This window comes from Microcebus murinus, chromosome 16 (assembly GCF_040939455.1).
Source record: "Microcebus murinus isolate Inina chromosome 16, M.murinus_Inina_mat1.0, whole genome shotgun sequence".
Classification (NCBI taxonomy): Eukaryota; Metazoa; Chordata; class Mammalia; order Primates; family Cheirogaleidae; genus Microcebus; species Microcebus murinus.
In genome coordinates this window covers 51,744,888-51,755,844 of record NC_134119.1, presented here as the reverse complement: position 1 = coordinate 51,755,844, position 10,957 = coordinate 51,744,888, and the positions used below count along the sequence as shown (strand labels likewise).

The 10,957-nt window shown below is 54.7% G+C and overlaps 1 protein-coding gene across 10 annotated transcripts in view; it reads right to left on the bottom strand.

The window, feature by feature from the left end:
• Window positions 1-240: 240 nt before the first annotated feature.
• Window positions 241-10,957, bottom strand: part of ABLIM2 (actin binding LIM protein family member 2) — a 147,245-nt gene continuing 136,528 nt past the window's right edge. For 9 of the 10 annotated variants that reach the window (XR_012912438.1, XR_012912436.1, XR_012912432.1 and 6 more), the window contains one exon: window positions 1,922-2,011. Coding sequence is in view for 1 of the 10 variants with exons in the window: in XM_012783451.3 (XP_012638905.2) it covers window positions 1,898-2,011 (114 nt within the window). In the remaining 9 variants the exon portion in view is untranslated. Of the gene's footprint in view, window positions 2,012-10,957 lie in introns of all 10 variants that reach the window. The other variant, XM_012783451.3, reaches the window with a different exon arrangement.

The window sequence follows — 10,957 nt, the reverse complement described above, 5'->3', positions numbered from 1 at the left end:
CCAGCCGTGGGGGCAGGCAGGTGTCGGTCCCACGCATCTCTGCTGTCAGTGCCCAGTGCCGCCCTGGGCCAGGGCTCTGGGGCACATGGAGGCTTGGGTCCTTTCTTGCTGCCTGCAGGGGCCATCCCGAGGGTCCCCCGTGGCCTCGCCCACCCTGAGCGCAGGGGCTGTCCCCAAGCACTGTCCGCAGCACCCCAGGCCTGCAGAGATCACATGCATTCATGACAAGCGGCTCTGTACTCTGGCAGGTTATGACACATCGCCTTTTATTTTTCCAGGCTTCCTGACATCAGACATGACATCGCACTAATGAGAAAACGGGGGTTTCCAGTTGCTCAGGCTCAGGTTGCTAAATGACAGGAAGCATATCAGGTGCTAAAAATTCCCCCTCGTGGCCAAGCCAGCAGGGTGACAAGCCGAGCAGAGTGCAAAATGGGACTTGGCATGTTCCGGGCTCTGAGGAAGCTGAGTAAGTCCGACTCACACCCGCGGTGGGGACAGCCAGGACACACAGAGGCAACACCCACTGCGGACGGGGGGGGGGGGCAGGCTTCAGTGTCTCCCGCCTCTCAGTGAGTGACATCAGCAAGGGCGACCGCAGGCACCAGACCTACCCCGGCCTGGCTACAGACACGCGAGGTTTCCCCTGGCGCCGCCTGCCTTCTGCTGCAGGATGCTCTGCTGGCTTCAAAGATTAGGAGAGCAAATCTCCTCCTCTCTGTCCCCAAGAGCGTGTGGGTGCCTGTCTAGGGACGTGCACAAGTGCTCCGGGGATGTCCCAGCCGCTCCTGGGACGTGTGCGGGTTGTGTTTCAGGTGGGCAAGGTGAGACACCACTGGCTACAGCACAAAGACGCTACACCACAGCTACATCGGGCACTACGCTGGGTTCGTGAAGTCCTTTATTCCAGGGCTTTGGCCATCGGAGGAGGATGTTTTCTCTCCAAGACTTGGAAAAATAATAGCAAGGAAAACAGAGGCAGCCATACTTCACACGTATTTACAAGCAGCAGTGTGGAGAGGGTCTGTCTTTAAGGTCACACCTATGTGACACATGAAAAAGAAAAAAGACAAAAAGAAAACAGACAAGGAGTCCTGTCTATGAGGAACACACTGAGAAGTGACGGAAACCACACAGATCTGAGCGGTAGTGAGTAAGGCTGGAGGCGCTCCCCGTTCGGGGACCGTGAAATTAAACTCTTTATATATGTCGTCTTATGTTTAGGTAGGCTATACTTTTTAATAAAATAAAAACTTCTGTGTTAAAGTTATCATGTAGGCATCTAGGGGATGGTTTGGAAGAACGCAGTGCATGGAGGTGGTGCTGGCAGGAGGTGCCTGGTCAGGTTGATGTGTGTCCCTAAAAAGAGACCCGTCACAGAGGCGTGGCACTGCCCGGGACGCCGGCGGCCCTCTCCCCGCGCTGGCCTGTGAGTGTGCCTGCGAGGCCAGCCCGCCGCCCTGAGGAGCCTGTGCCCCCAAGGTGGTGCCAGTGCCCGTCATCACAGCTCACGTCCCGGCCACCTCCGTACCCCACATGCCTATGCAGGGGGCCCGGGCACCTCGAGGACGCTGGGGAGCAAGGCTGTTGGCATGTTCCATCTGGCCCCATGACAGCGACTCGGCAGCATGCCCTGACGCCAGGCCACAGCGGGGAGGGTGGTGTGACGCTAGCCGTCTCGGCCCTAGACTACGGGCAGGAGGGTCACTGGCAGGAACAGGGGCTGCACCTGCCAGGGGCCCCTCCCACCCCGAGACCCCGGCCCAGCCCCCTCAGGCGCCCACTGCCCGCCCCGTGGACACGGACAGGCCTGAGCAAGCGCAGTGGGGGCGTCTGCGCGGCTCTGGCCCGGGGTCCCTGTCTCCACTGTGCGCGCAGCGAAGCAGGCTGGCGACTGTCAGAACAGCAGGGCTTTCTTCTTGAGGTCGTTCCTCTTCCAGAGCGCCAGGCGGTCGAACTCTTCCACGCTCATCCCGAACACTTCCTGGAATTCCTCCGGTGACAGGTGCCTCTTCAAACAAAAGGATAGACAGAGGGGGTGGTTAGCGCCCCTGCAAGGCGCCCTGCTGGGCCAGTCCTCCGCGGCCGGGAGGACCGGGGGGAGGACGGGGCGGTCCCTCCGGGGCCTGGGCCGCCGTGGTCCTCGACACCTTTGCAGGAAAGGAACCGCACTCAGAGGAAAGCGGCCCCACTAGGGACACACAGTGGCCAGGGGCAGAGCTGGCCGGACCTGCAACGCCGACTCCTACACACGTCGGCCATTGCTGCGCATGCGTTTCGCAGACGTCACCGAGTCTGTGCGGCACACGCTGGGCTCTGGGGTCCGCTGTTGGCGTGATCTGGAGGACACTCAGGAACCCGCACAAGGCCACGTCCTAATTGCATCTGGGCACGCAGTCACACACACACCCACGCACACTCACTGACACACATACTCACACACACGCACTGACATACACACACATTGACACACTCACACTCACTGACACACACTCATGCTCACACACACTCCCTGACAAATACACACACTCACTGACACAAATACTCATACACACTGGCACACACTCATGTTCACACACACTCACTGACAAATACACACACTCACTGACACATATACTCACACACACACTGGCACAAATACGCTCACACACACTGACACAAATACTCACGCTCACACACACACTGACACATAGACTCACGCTCACACACACTCACTGACACATACTCTCACACACTCACTGGCACAAATACTCACTCTCACACACTCACTGGCACAAATACGCTCATACACACTGACACATATACTCATGCTCACACACTGACATATACACTCACACACACTGACACACACTCATGCTCACACACACTCACTGACAAATACACACACTCACTGACACATATACTCACACACACACTGGCACAAATACGCTCACACACACTGACACAAATACTCACGCTCACACACACACTGACACATAGACTCACGCTCACACACACTCACTGACACATACTCTCACACACTCACTGGCACAAATACTCACTCTCACACACTCACTGGCACAAATACGCTCATACACACTGACACATATACTCATGCTCACACACTGACATATACACTCACACACACTGACACAAATACTCACGCTCACACACACTGACACATACACACTGACACAAATACTCATGCTCACACACATTGACACATACTCTCACACACTCACTGACACATATACTCACTCTCACATACTCACTGACACAAATACTCATGCTCACACACTGACACATATACTCATGCTCACATACTGACACATACATTCACGATCACACACTGACATATACACTCACAATCACACACACTGACACATATGCTCATGCTCACACACTGACACATACATTCATGATCACACGCTGACACATACACTCACAACCACACACACATACACTCACAACCACACACACTGACACATACACTCACAACCACACACACTGACACATACACTCACAACCACACACACTGACACATACACTCACAATCACACACACATACACTCACAACCACACACACTGACACATACACTCACAACCACACACACTGACACATACACTCACAACCACACACACTGACACATACACTCACAATCACACACACATACACTCACAACCACACACACTGACACATACACTCACAACCACACACACTGACACATACACTCACAACCACACACACTGACACATACACTCACAATCACACACACATACACTCACAACCACACACACTGACACATACACTCACAACCACACACACTGACACATACACTCACAATCACACACACATACACTCACAACCACACACACTGACACATACACTCACAACCACACACACTGACACATACACTCACAACCACACACACTGACACATACACTCACAACCACACACACTGACACATACACTCACAATCACACACACTGACACACTCACGATCACACACACTGACACATGCACTCACAATCACACACACTGACACATATGCTCATGCTCACATACACTCACTGACACATACACACACTCACTGACACATACTCACGCTCACACTCACTGACACATATACTCATGCTCACACACACTGACACATACACACACTCACTGACACATGTACTCACACACACTGACACACACATTGACACATATACTCACACTCACTGACACAGATACACAGACACACACAAGGACACATATACTCACACACACACTGACATATAGTCACAATGACACATATACTCACACATACACTCGCTGACACATATACTCACACTCACACACACTGACACATATACTCATACACACTTGCTGACACATACACACACAGTGACACATACACTCGTACTCACACACACCCACACATATTCACACTCACATGCACATTCATTGACACATATACCCACACTCACTGACACAAATACACTCAAGCACACACACACTGACACATACACATATACTCACACTCACACATACATACATACACATACACTGATATGTACTCACACATACACTGACACATATACACTCACACTGACACATACACATATACTCACACACAGACGTATAATCACACTGACACACATACACATGTATTTACACACATATACCCACACTCACACATGTACTCACACACTCTCACACTCACCCACATGCATCACACACACATACACACATGCACACACTCTCACACACACCCACACTCTCACACGCATACTCTCACACACACACTCACAGTCACACACAGCGCATCCAGCAAGTCTCTGCCAGGAAGAGGCCCTCAGCTGCCTGCTGCTATCTCAAGTTTGAAAACAGGAAAAGAACCCTGGTGCTTGCCAGAAATTAACCATTTGCATGGTGTTGAGATTGGGGGTTCTTGGTGTGCTGAGAAATCCACAACCCAGTCCACAGAGACTTAGAGTCACCACTCCAGACTGTGTCTCTCCATACATTTAAGACACTAGGTGTGTCGTGCAAGTCTGCAGCCCTGCACCTGTGGTACCAATCGCCACCTTCTGCATCACAGTCAAGACAGTGAGATCAAAGGAGCCATGTGAGGAGATCCTTCCTACCGCTACCCAGCGAATGCTGACTGAGGGCCTGTGGCAGGCCAGACCTTGCTCCAACACTGCCTCTGGCTGGGGTGGGCTGGGGGCGCTTAGCAGGCATGGAGTGAACAAGAGAAAGGACAGGGCTGACGCGTGGGGAGAATCCAGACCCAGCGCCAGTACGAGCGGGGCCCATGCCACATTGGCCCTGCCTTCTGCCATGTAGGCCCCTTCCTCCCCACGGTGGGGTCTGAGGCCAGGGAACGGGCACAGAGGTGGCAGACGGGGGTGACAGGAAGGTCCTAGTGAGGTGGCACAGCAGGATCCCAGCAGTGCCCAGTGCACTTGCTACCTGTGACCGTGTGTCTAAAGGGAGGAAGAGGGGCAAGCCAGTGGTCTGCTGGGTCTCACCAGGGTTGAGTCTTTGCTGGTCACCGCAATGGAGGAGGAGGACAAGGAGCGGACGGCAGACAGCCGCGCACTGCGTGCTGCAGGGGAGAGGACGCAGCCTTGCCTGTGCCACACCACGGGAGCCTCCCGAGGGATGGCTTGGAGCTGGTGGCTGAACGGAGAGGACAGAGGGCAGGGAAGGACAGCAGGGTGAGGGTGTGGGTGTTGGAGGCCCTGGCGCTGCCGGCGGTGCCATGGGCTGTGTGGGCAGGAGCTCCTGGTGGCTTCTGAAGCTGCTGTGAATGGTGACAGGCACCCTCCAGGAGAAGGGCACTGTGACCTGGCCACCCCTCCTCTGGCTCTCAGCTACAAGTGGGGTGGGCACAGTTCAGTCTGCTGGCCACACCCTCCCACCCTTACTGAGGGGAAGGACAGTCCACCTCGTCTGTTTGTGTCTGCGAATCTGCATCTGCCCCCAGGACCCCTCCTGCACTGCCCGTGCCCTCCCTGCCACTGGCCTGGCCTGTGAGGCTGCCCAGCTGGCCTCTGGCCCGCACTGTCCGCTGCCCCGGACCCCAGTGCTTCCTTTCAGCCGCAGGTCTGCTTGAGTTTCTCCACAGCGTCCCAGCCAGGGAGGCCACGGAGTCCCGGATTCCGGCGCAAGCCCACCCCGCAGGCACACCCACCTGGCTCCTAAACCAGCAGTCTGTCAGGGTGGCGCTCTCCTCAGACCTGTCTGGCGGGTTTAAACAAAGGAGGCATTCTTTAGCTGCAGGCCTGACTTTTCGGGTGCGTCCCAGCACCGGCTCTGCCTGCTGGAGCACACTTGGGTGCGTGCTCAGCCCGGGAGTGGAGGGGCGGCCTGAGCACGCAGGAAGGTCTCAGAGTGTAACCCGGGGGCAGCCAACCTCGAGGGGCTCGCCTGGACACGGGGGCTGGACAAGAGGCCCGTTTCCCGCCCCTCACCTTGCTGCCTGTGACGGCTGCGTTTTGAGTGTCAACTTGCGTGGGCCCAGTTGTCTGGTTGGATGTAGTCTAGGAATTGCCGCCAAGGCATTTTGGAGATGTGGGCGCTGTGGACAGGCAGTTGACTTTAAGTAAAGATCACCCTCGATAACGTGCGTGGGTCTCATCCAATCCGCTGAAGGCCATGAGGTAAAACTTAGGTTTCCCGAGAAGAAACTGCCGCAACGTGGCAGCTCCCGCTGAGTCTCCCGCTTGCTGGCCGATGCTACGGCTGTCAGAATTGCAGCCACACTCTTGCACGGGCCACGTTCATGCAATACATTTCTTCACGTGTATCTGTGCGTGTGTGTGTCTGTCTCTGACCGTTCTGCTTCTCTGGAGAACAATGCCGACACGCTTTCTGACCTAGGGAGCCAAATGCCTGTGTGCACGCCGGACGCGGGCCCGAGCGTCAGAAAGTCTTTGCAATGCTGCAACTGGGCAGCAGACAGCACAGCGCAGTGGCTCCCGGTGACGCCTTGAATCTCAGCTCTGCCTCTCGTGAGTTGTGTCCGCAGCCCCTGCCGTGCCCCCTGGCGTCTCACAGCCCTTCTGCCCCTCCACGTGACAGCCCCTCCAGAACCAGAGAGGACGGTCAGGGCTCCCCCATACTCCTCCATAAGTCACCCACATTGACTGAGTCCTACTACGTGCGACCAGGCACCTCCATGGCACCTCCCACTGCTGCCAGGCTGAGCACCCCGAGTCCCCTCGGCCATGCCTCACAGGCCAGAGTGTCAGTGGTGTCCGGGCACATCCTGCTCTGTGGAGGGAATGCCACTCCATCCACCCCGCCCGGGCAGCCTGCAGTCGCAGCTGGAAGGCTCCGCCCCTCACTGCCAGGCACGGCCATCACCGAGTCACGCCCCTTGACTTCCCAAAGAAGTCTCACCCTCAGTAATGCCACCACCCACGTCCAGGATGCCATCACTTCTTACCCCTACCACCTAAATTGCCCCTAAACGGTCTCCCTATATACACAGCCAATCTGAGCTTCACAGTGTAGCCACAGGGGTTGTTTTAAATCACATACTTGATAACATAGTCCCTAAATGTAATGCCATTGCTCTTAGGCTAAAAACCAAAGTGCGTCACATGGCCCAGGGCCCTACTGGGCCTGGCCAGTCCTCACCTTCTCCTGCTCAGGTCTAGACGCCTCAGCCATCCTACATTTCCTCTGACAACCAAGGATCCCTCCTGCCCCAGGGCATTTGCACATGCAGTTTGTTCTTCCTAGAGTTCTCTTCCTACCTGCCATCCCTCACCTCACTCACAAAACACACACATGCACACACATGTGCACATGCTTACTTCACCCAATTAATGTTTACACATTTTAAATGCTCACAGGCTCATATTCTTCTCCCTGAGAGCCCTGGTGTTGGCGCACATTACGTGTACTCATTTGTGCTATGAGCGGATAGCGTCTATCTCCCGTGTCACGCTGAGCATCCAAAGGCAGAGCTCAGGCCTTTCTTGCTCACCAGACACCTCCAGGCGCTGGCGCATGGTCACTGGGTGAATGGCGACTCGGCTGAGCACCTGGGGGTAAGGACCGCTGCCACACACTGACCACTGGCCACACAACTCCTTCCAGGGCCGGCCCAGCAGAGGTATGGACTCCACCGAGGTCCACCGCCACCCTCTGCTCCTCGTCCTGGGCGCGCTCTCCAGCCTGCCTCCACGGGGACTGTGAGACTGGGCTCCCAATGGCTGTGACTTGAAGTGCGGCCTGTCATTCCACAGTCCAGCCCTTGGGACCTTCCCATGCATTCCCAGTGGCCACCACGTGGCCATTCAAAAGGTGGGGCAGATCCACACTAACAGCGTGGAAAATGTCCATGTCAAATTTGCAGGCAAAAAGCAGGATGTCAAACTGTATCTACAGTGTGAGCCTATTCATCTAAAATAGGATTTGCTATCATCAAGTGCATGTGAAAAAGAGAGTTCTGGAAGCATGTCCCCCACAGTTAGCAGTTAGGAGTGGGTCGGGGGATTCCACAAGATTCTTATGTTCTTCTTTGTATTTTACTGGACTTTTACAATGGCTATGGATTGTTTTTATATTAAAAATAAAGCTCTTTCCCCTGAAATAAAAGCATCAGGGGTCCCTTCCTCTGCTGCTGGGAGGCGGCCTGAGCCCTCTGGCTGGTGTCCCAGCTCCCAGCCCCAGGTGGGGCCAAGCTGGGGGATGTGGCCCACTGTGCTAACATTTCCAGTCCCTCTGCTTGGCTCAGCTTGAGGAGGAACTAGTGTCCCACCCTTGGGTGTGTTCTTGAAGATTTGAATGATTAAACCCATTACCCAGGTGTCAGAGGATTTTTAAAAGGACACATTTACATATGTTAACCCCTTAGTATTTTACAACTTTCATTCTGTATTGTAGCAAAAAATAAATAAAATAAAATAAAAGTAAAAAAGAAGTCATTTAAAGTCCCTAACTTTTTGGCACCAGGGACTGGTTTCATGGAAGACAATTTTTCTACAGCCCAGGGGTGGGGTGTGGGTGAGGGGTGTGGGGGTGTAGAGTTCAGGTAGTGGCGCACGGTGGAGGCTGGGGTTGGGCACCTCAGATTTAAAGCACACCGCAGTCCCGAGAGGGCTGCCGCTGAGTCCCAACAGGCTCCTGGCCCCAAGGCCACTGCTGTGCCAGGACCTGCGGGGCACCTTGTCTGAGCTCACCCCTCTTGGTGAGAGCAATTAACTCCAGCATCCGCAGGGGACACACCCTTCAAGGAACAAAGGCACAGGGCAAACACAGCAAATACCTCCAGGCAGCTCTGACCCAGAAGCACCCATTTTACTACAGAGGTGTTTACACTGGATTGAACGCGCAATTAACAAGGACCCAACTTCCCCAGCGGCAGGCGCTGAAGAACACTTCCCCGGCAGGCAGTTAGGGTGCGGGAGTTACATGCAGAAAAAGCCAGTGTGGGTGCCTTCCCTGGCTGCCAGGGCCAGGCAGATGTGACCCCTGGCAGGGCAGTCCAGGACCCAGGCTTCAGGAGGAGACAGAGGTCCTGCTGGATTCGGGGCCTCCTCTGTGCCCTCACTCAGCACACATTCCAGACTGATCTGCACTCCTGGCCCGGGGGCTCCCTCCACCCCTCCCCCATGCACATACCAGCTTCCCAGCCTGACCCTGCTGCCCCTCCCATGGATGGCCACACACATCCCAACACATTAGAACTTTCCTCTTCTGTAGGGTAAAATCCAAACAAATGATGCACTAGCAAATGGCCCACATGTGGCGCGCTCAGCACATGCCCATGGTTCCACGGCACTGACCGGCCACGGCAGTCCAGAGCTTGCTGTGCTGTCGCCCCTCCCCCTGGGTCTCACCTGCCCCTCCCTGCAGGCGTTCACTTGCTGCCTGCCTGTTGCCCAGCATCCTCTTCCCCATCTTCAGGTGCCAGGTCTCCTCTAGTTGGCTACTAGCTTCCTCTAGTAGCCAACACCCAGCTCAGGTAGCTCCCGGCATGGGCGTGGGGCTGACGCTGGCTAGCTGGGGCACGACATCCCCTGGGTCAGACCAGGGGTTCCAGGGGTAGTCATATGACCCACCCAGAGGCCGAGAGAGAGAGGAGAGAGAGAGAGAGAGAGAGAGAGAGAGAGAGAGAGAGAGAGAGAGAGAGAGAGACGGGACTCTGCCCTACAGACCTAGAGCCTGAGAGAGGTAAGGCAAAAGTCTAGCTATCGATGGAGCAGCACCAAGAAGGAACAGTGAAGAGAAGGAAGGAAAGAAACTGTGCTGGACACATCATTTAGCCCTTGATCAAGCCACACCTAAAGGGGACCTTCAGTCATGAGAGCCAGCAAGTCACTTTGGACCAGGTTCCTGTCATTCACAACAAAGAGGGTCAAAGTGGATACACCTCTTCCCAGTGCTGCAGCCACACCAGCATCCTGGTCCCCTTCCTCCTTGCCACTACCCTGTACTGAGAGTGCTATTTTCCAGGCCCTGGGTAAAGGGCTTCACAAAACCTCTTGACCTCTAAGAAACAATGGTGATATAGCACATCTTATATTTTCCTGGCTGGAGCTGGAGCCCATTCTATAAGTGAAGTGTCCCAAGAATGGAAAAACAAGCACCACATATACTCACCAGCAAATTGGTATTAACTGAGCAGCACCTAAGTGGACACATAGGTACTACAGTAATAGGGTATTGGGCAGGGGGGAGGGGAGGGGGGCGGGTATATACATACATAATGAGTGAGATGTGCACCATCTGGGGGACGGTCATGCTGGAAACTCAGACTTGTGGGGGGAGGGGGGAAAGGGCATTTATTGAAACCTTAAAATTTGTACCCCCATAATATGCCGAAATAAAAACAAAACAAAACAAAACAACCAAAACCTCTTGACCTCTCCCTGAACAGCGACCTGCTCGAATAAATACCCAAATCCTAATCTCAAAGGTGTAGAGATCGAGGCATGAGAGTAGATAGCCAGCTAGTGCAGGAAAGTTGGTGCC